General features: G+C 40.4%; 1 protein-coding gene across 2 annotated transcripts; it reads left to right on the plus strand.

Moving 5' to 3' along the window:
- The first annotated feature begins 2,429 nt into the window (after window positions 1-2,429).
- Window positions 2,430-18,116, plus strand: LOC106607337 (transcription factor MafK). Of its 2 annotated transcripts, none has more exons than XM_014204205.3 (3): window positions 2,430-2,643; window positions 13,533-13,610; window positions 13,698-18,116. In XM_014204205.3, exons 2-3 carry the CDS (start codon window positions 13,566-13,568, stop codon window positions 14,133-14,135), a joined length of 483 nt encoding a protein of 160 aa, XP_014059680.1. In that variant the 5' UTR covers window positions 2,430-2,643; window positions 13,533-13,565; the 3' UTR covers window positions 14,136-18,116. The 2 variants fall into 2 exon arrangements, with proteins under 2 accessions (XP_014059680.1, XP_082832734.1); XM_082976608.1 differs by lacking the exon at window positions 2,430-2,643 and adding an exon at window positions 2,992-3,239.
- The last annotated feature ends 719 nt before the right edge of the window (window positions 18,117-18,835 follow it).

The raw sequence follows: 18,835 nt of genomic DNA on the forward strand, positions 1-18,835 counted from the left end.
CTATGAGTCAATGTTTTTAAGGAGAAATCCACCCAAAACAGAATCTCCCATTTTGTATGCACCTCAGGAAGCTAAAGTCAATGTGGTAGTCATATTGCTGTGACAATTGCAACCCTTTTAATTTGTTTTGCTTAGTACCCAGGGTTGAATAGGTTACTTTCTAAATGTAATCTGTTAGTTACGAGTTATCTGTCCAAAATTGTAGTCAGTAACTTAATTTTTGTATTACCCAAACTCAGTAACCTAATCTGATGACTTCCAGTTATGTTTGGATTACTTTCGCTTCAAGAGGCATTAGAAGACTACAAAGAGGAATTGAATGTCATTGAGAAAACATCCTTTCTGAAAATAAAAGTAATTCAAGAAGTAATCATCTAGTTTTTCAACAAAAAAAATTGCTGGTAACGTAACTGATTCGTTTTTTTTGGTAATCTGTTTACATGTAAACAGTTACTCCCAAACCCTGCTAATAACTAGACTGAAGAAGTTAGTGAAGTCATCATGTATATGTTAATCATCAACAGTCCGTTGGGGTATTGGAGGTTTTTGTCTCAGATAATTTTATCCGAGCTCAGCATCATCGGTGGGATATCGTGGGCATAAAAGATAACACCTCCTCTGATCTTTATTGTTTCATGTCCCAGTACACTACTGTGTAATATTGATTTAGTCAAAACAAAGACATGAACAGACAAGTCCTGCCTCAGGTAAAGGCTTCGACACTGCTGGAGTGGAACATGGGTGACACATTTTTCTAATAAATCGTCCACATGATCAATAAAATAATGAATTGCCGACAGCCCAACTATACACCAAACCAAACAATCCCATGCCACAGTGCACATTCAATTATATTTTTAATTACAAGAATGCTCAGGGGGGGATTACAGACGCATATAAACTATTGCGAACATAACCTGATGTTAATTCTGTTGACAAGATGTGCTCTAATAATGCAGGTTTGGGCATTGCTTTAGAATGAGAACCACCCATAACAGAAACTTGAGTAAATACTCATCTCATAAGCTGCATTTGCTATCAACTTTAAATGTACAGATCCCAGCACATCAATGTACAATTTAGTCCATATGCCTCTACTGAGGAAAACGCTCATGTGTTGAATCACCCATGGCAATGGTCATCCACAGAAATACAACCATACACCAACCTCCTGGCTCTAGGCCCAGCTACAGTGGGTGAACTCCACGGGAGTTAGTCAGTTCCTTTGCGAGGAAATTTGTGGGAATCTTTTTTCTTATTATTTCCAGTGTAATGGAGAGGTCCTCACTAAAGACATCCTGATTTGAATCAATGTATTAATGCATATTGTAAGGAGCAAGTTGATTATTATATGAATATCATTTAGTAATTTACAACCCTTCCATATAAATTTGACCTTTTCCATTCTCAAACCTCTGCAGCGCAGTCTATGGTTGCGTTTACACAGGCAGCCCAATTCGGATCTTTTGCCACTAAATGGTCTTTTGACTAATCAGATCGGATCTTTTGCCAATAATTGGGCAAAAGACCAGAATTGGAATGCCCGTGTAAATGCGTGTTCATTGTTTCAATGGTTCTATTGGTGCATCTAAATTGATGTGGCAGGTGAATACTGTTGAAGCCAAATAGTCCATAGCCTTAAGGTGTGTCAGCATTGCTTATCAACCTCTGTGCTCAGTTTGAGGATGTTCAATGAGATGAGCCCTAGAGTTAGGCTGTTAATGTGTATCATGTACATACACATTTTAAACATGCAGTATTAAAATTAGTAAATCGTTTTTGGAAGAATATTTTATCTGTCTGTTTAAATAAAAAATGCAGCGTTTTTTTTCTAAAGCATTTCACCTAAGAGAATGTCTGTCACCCTTCTCAGACTATATATTGTCATGCATGAGAATGGTCTTGGGGCAGTAATGTAAGTGGTTAGTAAGAAGGCGGAATAAGCAAGTTTATAGTTGGGCTCAGAGCCTTCAACATTATGCAGCCTATAATTAATCCAAAACTTAAAAGAAAGGTTGGAAGGACAGGACATTGGAAAAGACAGATGGCGCTGTTTCTTCTATTAACCAGTGAGGCAGTAACTTTAGGGTCAGATTACCTAAAAAAAAGATAATTCTGTAATGTAAAATTATGGGAAGGTATGTGGGATAGGGATTCACTAATAGTTACATAAAAACAAACATTGTGCAATCAGGTGCGCATGGAATTATTGAATCGGCCTATAAAAAGCTAAAACGTGCTGACATTGTTTGTGAAGTATTAACAGTCTATTTATATTTGGATACCCATCATTAGTATAATAATGATTTAATCTACACATTATCTCGCTAATTTCCCCTAAAGTATTCGCAAACTGCGTCTATTTCTAGCTTCGCCTAGTTTCCCGCCTCGTTCACGTCAGCAGAAAGTTATTTTCATGAATGGAGGGGGCGGTCACGAGGAATTGGTGACGAGAGTGCTTGCGGAAGCACGGAGTGGAATGTTGATACATTGTTGTTGTTTTGTAGTTAATTTAGTACGGGGATACATTTCGGTTCGACTGCTGGACGCCTTTCAGAATTGCGACAAGTACCTTCAACCCGTATAGGACGGAAACTTCACAAGCTTTACGCTTTCCCGAAGGAGAATATCCGCTTTCATAAGGTGAGGGTACGAGCGCTTTTCTGGGAGATGTTTTGACATTCCTCTCTAAAATTGCTGATGCTATCACGGTGACAGATTCGATTTTACGCATGTATCAACAAGTAAGATCAGGTTTAACCAAACATTTAATTTACATGTTATCAACGTACTTGGTAATTTTTAGGCCCATCTTAACAATTTGAAATAGTTTGCAAACTTTTATGGTTATTTGCAAATATTGTTCTGCTATATATGGACACGTGTTGGAGTAGCGTAACGCCAGAAATGAACTTTTTTCACCAATTTAACAATCGTGATTTTCTGAATAGTTTTTATTTTTTTATTCCATCTATTTACCCATCGTAATATTTTGAAGGATAATGTTTTACTTCTGCCTCTTAATAACTTGAAAATGTGTAATATTTTCAGAGATCTATTACTGTATCCATATCGTTGTCCACATCTATATTTACGACTGAAGGAAACAACACGTGGTTTGGGTTTTAGAATTCTGAGTCAAAGTGCACGGTGTGGGGATAGACCACCAGGAGGCTAGTAAAGCGGATAAAAATAATGAAGACGGAGCCGAGTTATAAAACGTTGCCCCTGATTCAGACGTGAGTAATTCTACGATTTGCTTGTTTTACTATATCAAGGCCCTTAAAAGTGTGTGGGCTACTGTAATTATCAGCAAATATGGCAGTGTTTATTTTCCTTAAATGTAGTATATACTGTAGGAGTTAGGTTTATGTTCAGTTTATTATATATAATTTGCAATATACAGTGCCTTCAGAAAGTATTCACACCTTTGACTTTTTCCACATTTTGTTGTTACAGCCTGAATTTAAAATGAATTAAATTAAACACAATGCCCCTTAATGTCAAAGTGGAATTATGTTTGCTCTGCTAAGTTAAGCAATAGTATATTGTGGTAGACAGATGGTACTCTTTGGTAAAAGGGGTACATTGGAATTAGTTGTTTTTTTATGTTTACAAGTTATGAAAATCTGAACTGTCTTGTTCTGGCATGCCTAAATACACTACATGACCAAAAGTTTGTGGACATTTGCTTTAAGAACATCTCATTCCAAAATTGTGGGCATTAATATGGAGTTGGTCCCCCTTTTGGTGCTATAACCGTCTCCACTCCCTGTGGCTCAGTTGGTAGAGCATGGTGTTTGCAACGCCAGCATGGTGTGCGCAACGCCAGGGTTGTGGGTTCGATTCCCACGGGGGGCCAGTACGAAAATGCATGAAATTAAATGTATGCAACTGTAAGTCGCTCTGGATAAGAGCGTCTGCTAAATGACTAAAATGTAAAATGGGAAGGTTTGCTTCCATTCAGCCACAAGAGCATTAGTGAGGTCGGGCACTGATGTTGGGCGATTAGGCCTGGCTCGCAGTCAGCGTTCAACATCCCAGTGGTCCCGTGTGGCTCAGTTGGTAGAGCATGGTGTTTGCGGGTTCGATTCCCACAGGGGGACCAGTACGGAGAAAAAAATGTATGAAATGTATGCATTCACTACTGTAAGTCGCTCTGGATAAGAGCGTCTGCTAAAATGTAAAATGGTAAATGGTAACAAAGGTGTTCGATGGGGTTGAGGTCAGGGCTCTGTGCAGGCCACACCGATCTCAACAAATCATTTCTGTATGGCCTTCACTTTGTGCACGGGGGCATTGTCATGCTGAGACTGGAATTAGCATTTCATTTTTGGTGGGTAAATATGTCCTAGAGATTTACACGGTTATCAAAATGTCATGCCAGGGTAAGCCTAAATGAAACACAGCCCTTATTTTAAGTGTTTCTAAAATCCCATATGGGGAAAAATGTATGGTGAAAAAAGGATTGGAACCATTTCCCTGTTTGACCGCTAGCCTTTATGGGTATTATGACTCATGCTGTGGTACTCTATAGTGTTTAACATGATTTTTGAATGACTACTTAATCACTGCACCCCACACATACAAGACCAGGGAGGTTTTGCAATTTGTAGAGCACCTATTTGTAGATGGGGGGAAAAAAATAAAAAGTTGATGTTGAAAATAACTTTGAGCATAGTGAAGTTATTAAATACATGTTTGATGGTGTATCAATACACCCAGTCACTACAAAGATACAGATGTCCTTCTTACCGCTGCTAAAACACAGGGCCAAATCTACACTGGAGTTGCTTACCAAGAAGACGGTGAATGTTCCTGAGTAGCAGAGTTACAATTTGACTTGAATCTACTTGAAAGTCTATGGCAAGAACTGAAAATGGTTATCTATCAATTTGCCAGAGCTTGAAGCATTTGGAAAAGAATAATAGGGAAATGTTGCACAATTCCGGTGTGCAAAGCTCTTAAGCCGTGTTCACATTGGCAGTTTGAAGTCTCAAATCCTATTTATTTGCATATCTGATTCAAATCTGTTATTCTTCCTGCAGTCTGAACGCCACATGGAGTCGGATATTTCAAGCCACCTTCGTAGGTGGTTTGAAGTCTGATACAAATCTGATTTGTGGCCATGTGACTTGTCTGAATGGTCATATCATGTTGCTTGCAAGCTACTCTGTTGACTGTTTGACAAGAAAATGTGGTAGCTAATTAGCTTGTTAATTGTTTACAAACAAATTAGTGAATGTGCTAGAAAGCTAAACAGCTACCTAGCTAGCTAGTTGACTGCCTTGGCTAGCAAAAAAGGACTTATTTTGAAAGATGGGTCATCCTATCCTTTTAGGATTTAAGTGTTCTTACAATGATTTTTAACATTCAAGCAACTGGGAAATATCCATGGCAGGCATTGTCACCTTAGCTTACTACATAACTTCAGAGTGATGGGAAGCACGAACGCCACCATCAATCAGCCTACACCCCCATGCACACACCTGTCGGGAGTATGACAACAAGCGTAGCCATGTCAGCAAATGACTGCTGTCTGAACACAACTGATTTGAGCATTAAAGCCTGCCGTGTGAACAAGGCTTTAGAGACTTACCCAGAAAGACACAGCTGTAATCGCTGCCTAAGGTGATTTGACAAAGTATTTACTCAGGGGTGTGAATACTTACAGTACCAGTCAAAAGTTGGGACACATCTACTCATTCAAGGAAGAAAAACCCTTGAATGAGTAGGTGTGTCCCAACTTTTGACTGGTACTGTATGTATATGAGATATTTCTGTATTTGATTTTCAATTAATTAGCAAAAATGTCTAAAAACACGTTTTCACTTTGCCATTGTGGGCTATTGTGTGTAAATGGTTGAGAAAAATCTAATTCATTTTGAATTCAGGCTGTAAGGCAACAATATTTGTAGACTAAGTCAAGGGGTATGAATACTTTATGAAGGCTAGTGTCTAGTGTGGTGCCGTGTCCTATTGAATACTACTGTAGACATTCCCAAAGACAAATTGTTAGTGCTGTATCAGTGATTTCGTTCTTTTATCCTATACCCTGGTTTGACAGTAGAGAGTGGAGAGAGTGCCATAGTCGGCCCTGGTTCAGCAGAATCTCTTTTGGAAACCGCAGTGTCACAGGCCAATATGAAATTGAATCTACGGGCCTGCTACGCTGACTTTTGTCTCTGCCTCTGTCCCGTTGCCCAGCTTTATAGAATAAACAAAGAGAAATCCTTAGCAATTTCATATTTTGGTGCTGACTGCATGTCTCCAGACTGGGATCATATTCTTGGACACTTTACTGTCATTGTGATTTATATGGAAAATATGAGAGGAGTCCTTTCTCATCCAAAACTTTCCACACTGTATGAGGGCCTTGAAACCTTGTCTAAGAGGCTGCCAATGTCCTGAGTCACTGTTAATGAGGTATATGTGGTGGTGGTGAGCTCCCACACCAAGTGCATCATATCCATGCTCTGTCATGAGGTTAACATGTGGCTTGGTTCCCAATGTGATGTCTGGAGGAGAGAGAGGGTTTATCATCTTCTGCTCTCTCACTTCCCTACCCAATATTTCAGCATGACAATATGATGTATACATACTCATAATGGTTAATGATGGCCACAGTTTTCATAGTATTGAGTGTTCTGCGTGTTCTCCTCCACCCCCTGTACTCATTGTGGGTTTTGCAGTGTATTGTGAAATTTCTGTGGTTAGTGAAAAGGTATGACTCAAAAGGAAACCCAAGTCAGATATTTTTGTGTGTAAACTTCCTTTTTAACTGTGAAATGTGTAACTTAATTTCCTTACTATATGTTCTAATAATTTATTTCTAGAGGCAAAGACCATGTCATAAGAATTACACAGCTATGACAGATGACACATATTTACAGTACTGTATTACATGTACAGATTAACAGTCCCATTAACAAGTTTACACTGAAGCATGGAGAGATATACACTGGCATCTCTCAACAAGGGCCCCTTAGGTGCCTGTGTTGTACCAACCACCAGGATCTGCACCCAGCCCATTCCTGGATGACTTCCTGGATCTCAGACCAATGCTCCCGCCACATTGTGGTCTGGGGTGTGGAGGGATAGTCTCGAGTAAAGTGCCTTGTTTTTGTAATTATGGTATTAGGTGGTATACAGTAAACAAGGAGAAATGTCCTGAACTTTCTCACTTTTACATCTGAGAACCTGGGTACTCAGACTGAAATAAGAATATTAACAACTTAATGGAGAGCCGGGATTGGATTAATGACTGTCGTTTTTCTCCTGCTGATGTAATCTCAACTCTCTTGTGTTAACAAGTACTGAACTCCTTTGTTATTTGAAGTTGGAAAATGTAATGGTCATTTGTTTTCTCATTGATCTTCATTGTTATTCAATGTGTACTATGGAATGGCTTTAGTTAGGTAATAACTGGACAGATTTGTCCTTGCTGTGTGCGTACTTGACATTCTTTTGAATTCCTATGTCCCCAGCTGGAAAGTTTGCTTCGCTCAGATATCTACCTCCTCCCTTTTCTGTAAAAAAGTTCCGGCGGTTATGCCAGCCGTTTCCTGTACTTTTCCTTCTGCCCTGAGAAACAACGTTCATTTCCAGGAAACGTCAGTTTGGGAGGGTGTGATTCCCTGCCGCTCGTCCTAGTTCTTACCAGTAAACAGCATGACTCATGGCTCGGCTATGCTCTCCATTTCCTTTACATAACATCTCTCCAAATGTGCTGCGCTGGAGTGCAGAGCAGAGTGCACCACCACAGCATAGTCTGGAGGAAGGCTCTCTCCTCCCCAACTCCCTGAGAAAACAGAGGAGACATTCTGAACAGAAGGGAGCTCCATCAAGCTCGCTCTGCTCTCTCAGAGGAACGTAGCGTGTCTGTTTTCCACCAAACCCAAACTCCAAAACGAATCGAAAAGAGAAGGAAAACAAGCAGCCAAGACAAGCCAACACTTCATCTATCACTAGGACCTGAGCACTCAGCACTTTGATGTGCTGTTTATTTTAGCGAAACGTCAGGCCCCAGAACAGTACCTGTCATAAACCAAGCACACAGATTTGAATTTGAGCTGATGTCTGAATGACAAAAACGAAACGGAGTCACATTTCACACATTGTCTCTGGACTAATACCATAACAGGCCTGCAGCTTATTGGTTTGTTTTTCTAGCCAGGTCACGATCAGTGCTTAAAAGGCAGTTATTCGTCCATTATTAATGGTTACTGCCTGGGCTGATACTGTGGTGCTGATTTAATATGCACCTAAGTAAAACTCATTCTAGAGTATTTTAGCAAAGCTATAGCCCTAGTTCTTGGCTCAAGCTTTGAGTAAGTCATTAATGTCAATTACACTGAATGACTAAACAACAAACTATGACAAAGGTTATGTTCACTTTTTCCAACAGAGTTCAATTGGGCAGAGAACAGTGATTATTAGCAGTGGGCTGCATCTGGAGCCTACAGTAATGTTGTCAGCTGGACTTGTGTGCTTTGATACGATGAGTCATTTCCTCATGATCTGGACTACGTGAGCTGATGAAATATGGTGCTGAAATCATCAGGCTTTTCCTGTGGCCAGAAAATGGTTTCTATTTTCCATCTGTTTAGCCACCACCTTGTGTGTAAATGCTCCCTCTCTCATCATGGAAACTTAAGTGTTGTCTAACTAAGTTATTTATTTTTATTTTATTTTTTTTATTTGACCTTTTATTTAATCAGGTAGGCCAGTTGAGAACAAGTTCTCATTTACAACTGCGACCTGGCCAAGATAAAGCAAAGCAGTGCGACACAAACAACAGAGTTACACATGGAATAAACAAACGTACAGTCAATAACACAATAGAAAAAATCTATATACAGTGTGTGCAAATGAGGTAAGATTAGGGAGGTAACGCAATAAATAGGCCGTAGTGGCGAAGTAATTACAATTTAGCAATTAAAAACTGGAGTGATAGATGTGCAGAAGATGAATGTGCAAGTAGAGATACTGGGGTCCAAAGGAGAAAAAAACAAAACATGGATGAGGTAGTTGGATGGGCTATTTACAGATACAATGCTCTGTGAGTTGCTCTGACAGCTGATGTTTAAAGTTAGTGAGGGAGATATGAGTCTCCAGCTTCAGGGATTTTAGCATTTTTTTCCAGTCATTGGCAGCAGAGAACTGGAAGGAAAGGCAGCCAAAGGAGGAATAGGTTTTGGGGGTGACCAGTGAAATATACCTGCTGGAGCGCATGCTGCTATGGTGACCAGTGAGCTGAGATATGGCGGGGCTTTACCTAGCAAAGACTTATAGATGACCTGGAGCCAGTGGGTTTGGTGATGAATATGAAGCGAGGGCCAGCCAACGAGAGCATACAGGTCGCAGTGGTGGGTAGTATATGGGGCTTTTGTGACAAAACGGATGGCACTGTGATAGACTGCATCCAACTTGCTGAGTAGAGTGTTGGAGGCTATTTTGTAAATGACATAGCCGAAGTCAAGGATCAGTAGGATAGTCAGTTTTACGAGGGTATGTTTGGCAGCATGAGTGAAGGATGCTTTGTTGCAAAATAGGAAGCCGATTCTAGATTTAATTTTGGATTGGAGATGCTTAATGTGAGTCTGGAAGGAGAGTTTACAGTCTAACCAGACACCTAGGTATTTGTAATTGTCCACATATTCTAAGTCCGAACCGTCCAGAGTAGTGATGCTGAACGGGCGGGCAGGTGCGGGCAGCGATCGGTTGAAGAGCATGCATTTAGTTTTACTTGCATTTAAGAGCAGTTGGAGGCCACGGAAGGAGAGTTGTATGGCATTGAAGCTCGTCTGGAGGTTAGTTAACACAGTGTCCAAAGAAGGGCCAGAAGTATACAGAATGGTGTCGTCTGCGTAGAGGTGGATCAGAGAATCACCCGCAGCAAGAGCGACATCATTGATGTATACAGAGAAAAGAGTTGGCCCGAGAATTGAACCCTGTGACGCCCCCATAGACTGTCAGAGGTCCGGACAACAGGCCTTGTGATTTTGACACACTGAACTCTGTCTGAGAAGTAGTTGGTGAACCAGGCGAGGCAGTCATTTGAGAAACCAAGGCTGTTGAGTCTGCCGATAAGAATGTGGTGATTGATAGTCGAAAGCCTTGGCCAGGTCGACGAATACGGCTGCACAGTATTGTCTTTTATCGATGGTGGTTATGATATCATTTAGGACCTTGAGTGTGGCCGAGGTGCACCCATGACCAGCTCGGAAACCAGATTGCATAGCGGAGATTCGGGATTCCCAGATTGGGATTCGAAATGATCTGTGATCTGTTTGTTAACTTGGCTTTCAAAGACCTTAGAAAGGCAGGGTGGGATAGATATAGGTCTGTAACAGTTTGGGTCTAGAGTGTCTCCCCCATTTGAAGAGGGGGATGACCGCGGCAGCTTTCCAATCTTTGTGGATCTCAGATGATACGAAAGAGAGGTTGAACAGGCTAGTAATAGGGGTTGCAACAATTGCGGCGGATAATTTTAGAAAGAGATGGTCCAGATTGTCTAGCCCAGCTGATTTGTAGAGGTCCAGATTTTGCAACTTTCAGAACATCAGCTATCTGGATTTGGGTGAAGGAGAAATGGGGGAGGTTTGGGCAAGTTGCTGTGGGGGGTGCAGGGCTGTTGACTGGGGTAAGGGTAGCCAGGTGCAAAGCATGGCCAGCCGTAGAAAAATACTTAATTATCGTGGATTTATCGGTGGTGACGGTGTTTGCTAGCCTCAGTGAAGTGGGCAACTGGGAAGAGGTGTTCTTATTCTCCATGGACTTTAGTGTCCCAGAACCTTTTGGAGTTTGTGCTACAGGATGCAAATTAGGGATAGTCCTACTCTGTATCCCTGTTAGTCGTAAACACTTGATTAATTCTGGCTGTTGTTAGACTTAGATATGAGACGCATCTGAAGTCCAGACATTTGTAAGATTTTACAGCGACGTCTTTACATCTGAGTAGACTAAGCCCTCCTCTCAGAGATGGGTGCATTACACAGGATCTATTCTGAGTACATTTATCCTCCCAATTGAAACTTGGGGCCTCTTTCCTTTGTGTTTGTGTGTGTGCTCAGTCAGAAAGGTGGTTCTGTTATCCACACTTCAGCCACCTTCTATGGCTTTACTTTAAGGTCTTCTCTGACACGAGCTGAAGCACTCAAAAAGGTGAAAAGGGAAATGGTTTTCTGGAGGACCGTGAAATGTGCACAGTCAAAAGCGGTACTGAATTGTAAAATGTGCCTCTTGCTCGTCCTGAAAGATGATCAAAACAGGGATTTGGTCTTTGGACATTACTGCTCTTTTCCTCTCTGGAAGAAGGAAAGCAGCAAAGTGGAGCTCGACTTAGTGTCATTTGCAAAAACAGAGAGGAGCACATGCAGAAGGAATTTGAAGGAAACAACGTGGCCTCTGAGCTGTAAAGCTTGAGCACCCCGTGTACGGAGAGGGAGGCCTTTCCATCCCATTTCATGATATTCGCGTCTCATGGAATATTACCCAGGGTCTCCCCCCTGATGCAACAATTCAAAACAGGCTCTTTCAGCCAACTTGCTGGAACGTTGTCTTACATTTTTGGCTGGCCGTGCAGTGCTTGATTCAAAGATGCATACATGTGCCAAAATAAGGCAATGTGTATGCTTTTCTCTACTCTTTTTCCTATAGTTAAGTTGAAAACCCAAGTGAATTTCAAATGAGGTTCAAAGGGGATGGCCAAAACAAGTATCAGACGTGATGGTTCACCAAACAAGTTTTCATGTGGTTCTTAAATCCACACAAAACAGAAGAATCTATTGGTTCATTTTCCAAGTTAGGATTGTGTGTGTCCCCTCTCTACATTCATGTATCCCTTCATTACAGAAACATGCGGCCAGGCACAGGCTGTACCTCCGATGTGGTTTTACAAAAGACAAAACAGATGGCTGACTAAGAACTTATAAGTGATATGTTCAGATTCAGTGCCAAAGCCAGTGAACTTTCCATTATCATCAGACCAATCATTTAGCATTCTGCCCCTTTCCACTTAGGACCTCTGACTAAGACTTTCGATGCAAGAACAGTATTTCTATTGTAGATACAGTGAAACCACTTCAGCTCTTCAACACAAGGTCAACCCAGCAACAGCTGTCAGAAACTGCTGTGATCAGCATGAGGGGGCATGAGATGAACTTCCCTAAAGGAATAGTCATTAAAACCTCACCCTTTGGGTTGTTGTATCTTGTTCGAGAAAGTGCAGCTCAAAGCGCCGGATGGAATATTTGGCCTCTTAATGAGGTATCACATGTTCACCTAAATTGTTTAGCTGGCAGAATTTTGCGTCAGCAGCACAGTGAGCTAAATATATCCAGCAGCGTTAAATAAGGGCATGTAGCAGCTCAGGAAAGCCCAGTGTAATACGAGCCAGACAGGCAGACACAAGTCCTAAACCAAATAGAGTACATTGTCTCACTACAAAAATACACCCCTGACCATAAGGGAAACTATTCCTCTGTGACACACGATCTTCAGGAATTTCCCACATATCTACATGACTTCAGTATGAAGTTCAGTATGACCATAAATGTAGGCTTGTGTTTGTTGGGTAGTTTTACTGTTGACGTAGGCATTTGTTCTGTGTTATAAAGAGGAGACCCATACGGGTCAATGTAGGCCATGTTAGGTTAAATAGTACTGTATCTAAAAAGAGACTATGCATTAGGTCTGAGGGAAATTAAAAATAGGGGCCGATGTTCAGAGTTTGAGACTGTTATTGTACACACTCCCTAAACTATTGGTGATCCTCACTTAAAGTTCTTCAAACTGACCTGCCCTTGTAATGTCTACCATGTGTATGACAGGGTTATGAATGAGACTTGTTTACCCTTTGGCTGACCATGTGACTATACTCCCAAACCCATTTTCAGGGCATTTCCATGGCAGCTGTTGCCTAGAGAGCAAGTCAGGGTGCTGAAATGGAGCCTTGGGAGAATGTGGGCCTTTATTCACAGTCAGGTACACAGCAGTCTCTCTCTCTTTTTGGCCATGGTGGCAGTCTCAAAGGCATGCGTTTCACTATAGTGTTCAGATAGGCCTTTTTCTAAAAACAATTTTGACCAAAATAGGCCATGCCCAGTTTCTAAGCAGAGGGCTCAGACAAGCTGTGTGGTGAGAGCTGACCTGTTTCTATTCTTGCTGTCTTGCTACGGTCTAGTGAACTACATTGTGAGGGCCCTCCCTACAGCAGCAAGTAAACAGGTTTGCCCAGCAGTCTGTGTATTCATCATCTTCCAGTGTGATGCTGACCTCTGCTGGCAGTCTCTGTTACTAGAGAATCTACTGAGCTGGTTACAGATGATGTAACTAACTCAGGAATGTTGTTGTGGGATCTCTTCAATAGATTTCTTGGGAAAGGGGAGTGGCTTCTTAGGATGGCTGTATCTGAACTTGGCTACACTCAAACCCGACACTTTAATTTCACAACGAATACACTACATTATGCATACAAATATATACCTTTTTTTTATTCCAATTCCAATTTTCCCTTCTTTGTTTTGCAGTGTGACATCTGTGGGATTCTGGCCAGTTTATGCATGCAGGGTATGACGACTCAGTTTAAAGCAAACAAGACTTTAAAGGTAAATTTGTATTCGTACACCATCTTTAATGTAAATGATGAGTTCAGGAAAGGTCCAGAATCTCATCAACGGTTGTCTCTGTTGCAGGTTAAGAAGGAAGTGGGTGAGAATGCTCCGGCCCTCTGTGATGACGAGCTGGTGGCCATGTCGGTGCGCGAGCTCAACACACACCTGCGCGGGCTGACCAAGGAGGATGTGGTGCGGCTGAAGCAGCGGCGGAGGACCCTGAAGAACCGCGGCTACGCCGCCAGCTGCCGCATCAAGCGGGTCACCCAGAAGGAGGAGCTGGAGAGGCAGAAGCAGGAGCTGCAGCACGAGGTAGACAAGCTGGCCCGGGAGAACGCCAGCATGAGGCTGGAGCTGGACGCCCTGCGCGCCAAGTATGAGGCCCTGCAGTGCTTTGCCCGGACTGTCACCTGCGGGCCTCTCTCACCAGGCAAGGTGGCCACCACCAGCGTCATCACCATCATCAAGTCTACAAACAACCACAACTCCAGCCCAACCTCCTTCTCAGCTCCCTCCTAGTGTCGACAGGACTACGCTCTCGTCTCACCGTCCTGCCTGGTCCTTACCGGTTACGACCCGATCCAGCCTGAAACCAATGGCACCTGACCCATGCTGAGAGGAAGCTCAGTAATTAGACTGAGGGAAGGGGGTGGGGTGGCCACTAGCTCTGTGTGATGATAACATGATGCTGCATTTATTCTCTACTCTCTTTCTCTTTCTCTCACATACTGTACATAATCTACATTGTCTGTGCACTGTGCTACAACCTCCCCAGCACCGGCAGGGCATTGGGCCTCTGACCCTCTCTCCTTGACTGATGACAGAGATTAGCTCATACTACAGTGTGAGTGGATACTTGATATTATACCCCGCGATGGCAGCACTGGTCTGAGACAGCTCTGATGCCTGTGGTATCTTGCATTTACAGAGTATAAAGTAATATATTATTTTCATAAATACAGTATTAATACATTATAAATATTTAAAATAACAAACAAAAAAACGCTGATCTAAGCCTAAAAGCCTTCTTTCTTCTGTATATGAAAGCATATACTATCTCAATGAAAATTGAGGCATTGAAGCTTTTGCCTTAAACTGATCTCGGAATGATCTCTCAATAATATTCAATTTTTTTGTCACTCATACAGTATGTTCAATATTTTAAGCTTTTATATTTCCAATTTCAAAGGCAGCTTGACAACTGTAAAAAAAATAAAAGTAAGGATATATATATTTGATAACTGACCAAGCATGTTTAGCTGGATGAACCAGGCCCTTTTGACATTGGACAACTTTTATCTGGTTTAGACTGTAGATTAGACTTGCAGGTATATAGCATAGCCTACATATAAGAATACAAACATACTCATAGGTTATCCTCCATGCAGCTGTGAGGAACTAAATCTACAGTACAAGTAAAACACAAATTAGGCAAATGACAGATCATTGAACGGCACTTACTATGAAACTGTTAGATCACGGTTTGCAAATGTTAAAAATCATATAGCTGCACATTTACATCTAAAATCATAGGACACCTGAAGCATCTTTTTGGGAAATACCGCAGTCCATTCGTGTATTACTTTAGCAATGGGAGATTGTATGATGCTGATCATAGTTTGTGGTCTATCCCAGAATTGCTAAAGTTGCAGCTAGTTTATAACTATTGCCAAGGGTGGCATATTTATTTTATGTTATTAAGACAAGCACTTACCTATGATATTTTGCCTCTGAACTTCCCTCTCCATGCTATGCCATATTTCATGGTAGGTAATCCATATTGGATATAGTGATAATGGGAGCTGCCTTGACAAATGAAATGCAATTCAATGAATTCCTGTATATTACAGACTTAAGCTAGAGCCTCTATTTTAGTTTCAATGCAAGATAAGGAAAATTGAAGCTCTCAACTGCCTCCTGTCACTTTACATTGAGAACGCCGTCCTCTTACAAATCATTCCTACTGTTGGGTCGTCTGAAAGTGCTGCTGCCGGTGTTGGTAACTCTCTGAAACAGTAGACATTGAACATAAATGCTTTCGACACAGACTCTTGGGTAAGAGGAATCCCGGCATAAAACTCAAGAAAAAAAACTCTAGGAATGGTGTCATGACCAAATCCAATGGCACGTTAGCTTCAAATGTTACCCGTAAACAAGCACAGATTGAGTATGCTTTTTGAAGTTTATAAGTGCCAGTTCTGGATAATTATCTAGAATCTATAGTTTTTGCATTTCAGCACTTATCACAGTTAGTCACGAGTGAAGTCTAGAGTTGGCTCTTGTCAAGGTTTTCTCTTACCCCAGTGGACATGACTTTTCCTCTTCCCCTGTTTCTTAGCTGTAAAGAGCACTAAGGGGGACTTTGCTGCTGCATGGCCCTCTGCTATTTCAGGCAGGGCCATTGCTGTGCTCTTATCATTCTCATGTTGTGTTTTCATTTGGTATATTTGTTATTACACTTTAATTCCCATGTTTTTATATATGTGTGTTTTTCTATAATTGTTGCTTTATTATAGGGATATTAAATACCTGGGAGTGGTGTGATCTTGTAATTGTCTCCTATTTTCTGGCCTATCTCAGCAGGATAGTTCAATTATCTATAGCATCAATTAAATCATAAGGAATCTATTCTGCTGACTTTATAGTTGTATTTGTCTTTGAAGGTCAGTTCATAATTATTACTTGGAAACTACCCTCGGCTATTCTGCAAATTAGGTTGTCTGTGTTTACAGTCACGACTGTTTTAGAGTAGCTGGATTGGGTATATTTTGATAGAAAAGACTTACTTTGGTAACTAATTGCCATATGCCCACATGCTATTATAAGGAAGTTACGTTTGTATCACATTGCTAAACTCCAAGACTTTTGAAGTTTGAGTTGATGCTTTTGTGACAGCTATGAAACAGATACAAGTATTACAATTTGGAGGAGAATATACCGCAGAATGCAAGTTATGAAATTAAAGTTGAAGTGAAAACACTTGAATTATTTAGCACCCTTTTCTGAGCTTTACACTGACCTCTGCTGGTAGTCTTTATAAATGCTGTGAATAAGCACATTATTATTGATCAAATTGTTTTGGAGACTTTTGCAGTCCAATTGCATATCAATTTATGACTTTTATCCATTAGTTATTGCTTTCAATTTCATTCAATTTTGTTCTAAACAAAGCCACAATACTGTCTGACTCAAATTTGAGTGCAAAACATATACTTTTGTGTCAAAATAAACATCCAACAAAGATTAATTTCTATGTAACCCAAGCTGCATTTTCCTCCCTAGTTGTATTGAAACTCACTAAGGCTTGATGCACATCTACACATAGCTCTGCCAGCTGAAGATGGAGTATGGAAGCACTAGTAGTTATGCTCTTCCTGCACAGCAGGTGGCTGTGTTATCCCTCAGTACCCTCGATCTAGAAATAAAGAACTTTGCTCCTAGAGTTGGATTGAACATTGAAGATGGCAAATTCATATGCACAGGGCACTGTAATGAATGAAACTGCTAGCAACTAGAGGGCAATGTAGATAACATGTTTTTCTGCCATGGTTGATTGCATCTTTTCTGATATGAGCCATTATAATGCAACGGTAAGGAAATTGGATAGTTCAAAAACCAAGTGGGCACTTTTAAATGTTTATCTTGTACGTTTTGCTATATGTTGCCTTTTAGGCTGCCGTGGTTAAATGATTGTATATTCTTCACCTGATTATATCTACACTATGTTTTATGTAGGCCTACACATCTTTCCTATATTTGCTCTGTCAGTCAGTCCTACAAGCTATTTTCCATAAACGCACACAGAACATGCATGTTAAATGTCCTATGTTCAGCAGATGTACTTATAAATTGGTAAAACAGTTCCATGACATATAAAGTATGCTGCTCCAAATTAGTACTTTGTATACGTCAACATTCAAATGAGTAAACAAGGTGGTGGTGGGTGAAAGAATAACAGTTGTAATACAATGGATGTTATGCTTTCACTCACCATCTTCCACTTTGTATCACACAATTGTATGTTAACTATAAAAAATGTTATCGTTTGGACTTTCACAATGAATGGGATCTCAAGTTTTAATGCACAGCCACAACGACACTAGATTAGATGCTAATTTGTCTAGTTTGTGGTAGTTAATGAGGCATGATGATAATTCTATTATTCCGCTTTCTAGCTGATGGTGAGTAAATAAAATAATAATGAGGCAGCACTTTGAAGAGAAACCGTACCATGCGTGACCTTTCATTACTCTGCTAACTAGTATGTATTTTATTTGAACTTCAATATTTATTTGATTGATTTTCTGTAAATTGTATTTTCAACATCTAAATTATTTTATTTACATTCATTTATTTACTTTTTGCGTTTAATGAAATACCCTCCTGTACAAATAAAATAATTTGTTTCTTTTTCGATTGAAAACAAGGAGGTACATTTTTCCTGTAAATAGACGTCTGCTGTGTCTGTTTTTGTACTTTTAAATAAAGCTTTTTTTCTCATTTTTTTTGTCTAACTCCTTGAATGATTTCAAACACTATAGGGTGATTCCTCAGGAAACCAGGACAAAAAAAGGCCCAGAGTTTGGGGGATTTTCACAAACTTTAATCCATAGAAAGATCCTGTGTGGGAAGGATTGTTGACAAATATTGATTTTTTAATCAAAGCATAATAGAGAAATAATGAATCAATGTTGGCATATTAATAACAATTTGGCCTTACCCAGGCCTCCTTTAAAGGTGCTACACATAGGAGTTTTGTTTTTTTAGAATTTTTTTCATTGTAATTTTTGAAAATGTCAATAATATAAGTGTCCAATGTAGAAGTCACTGTCAAATCCTGGTTACAAATATTAAACACGTTTCGCTGAATTTCAGTAAGTGTTGTAAGCGTTACCAACTGAGTGAATGTGAAAATGGACAAAAATGGTCACCTTCTGTTGGTGATTTTCAGGATGTGCAATGATACAAGTAAAAGCAGGGCTGTGATTGGTTACATTGCCTACTGTACCAATTTCTCTGTAGAAAAAGGGCCATAACTTTAAAACTAGCAGAGATCCCACTCTGGAAAATTGATATGCCCATAAAGTATATTATGCTCAACGATATATAGAAATATTTGCATGTTTTCTATATTCATCTTTATATTTTTTAATATTAATAAAATAATGTAAGAAAAATCAAAATACTACCCATATTTCAGAGTAAGCAGTGAAGCTTCA

Source organism: Salmo salar, chromosome 06, assembly GCF_965601325.2.
Source record: "Salmo salar chromosome 06, fSalSal1, whole genome shotgun sequence".
Classification (NCBI taxonomy): domain Eukaryota; kingdom Metazoa; phylum Chordata; class Actinopteri; order Salmoniformes; family Salmonidae; genus Salmo; species Salmo salar.

What these genes read in the sequence shown, in the direction of transcription:
- LOC106607337 (XM_014204205.3), top strand. Translation starts at nt 13,566, where the DNA reads ATGCAGGGTATGACGACTCAGTTTAAAGCAAACAAGACTTTAAAG. An exon ending in AAGCAAACAAGACTTTAAAG is followed by an intron (nt 13,611 to 13,697) that starts GTAAATTTGTAT and finishes TCTCTGTTGCAG; the next exon opens with GTTAAGAAGGAAGTGGGTGA.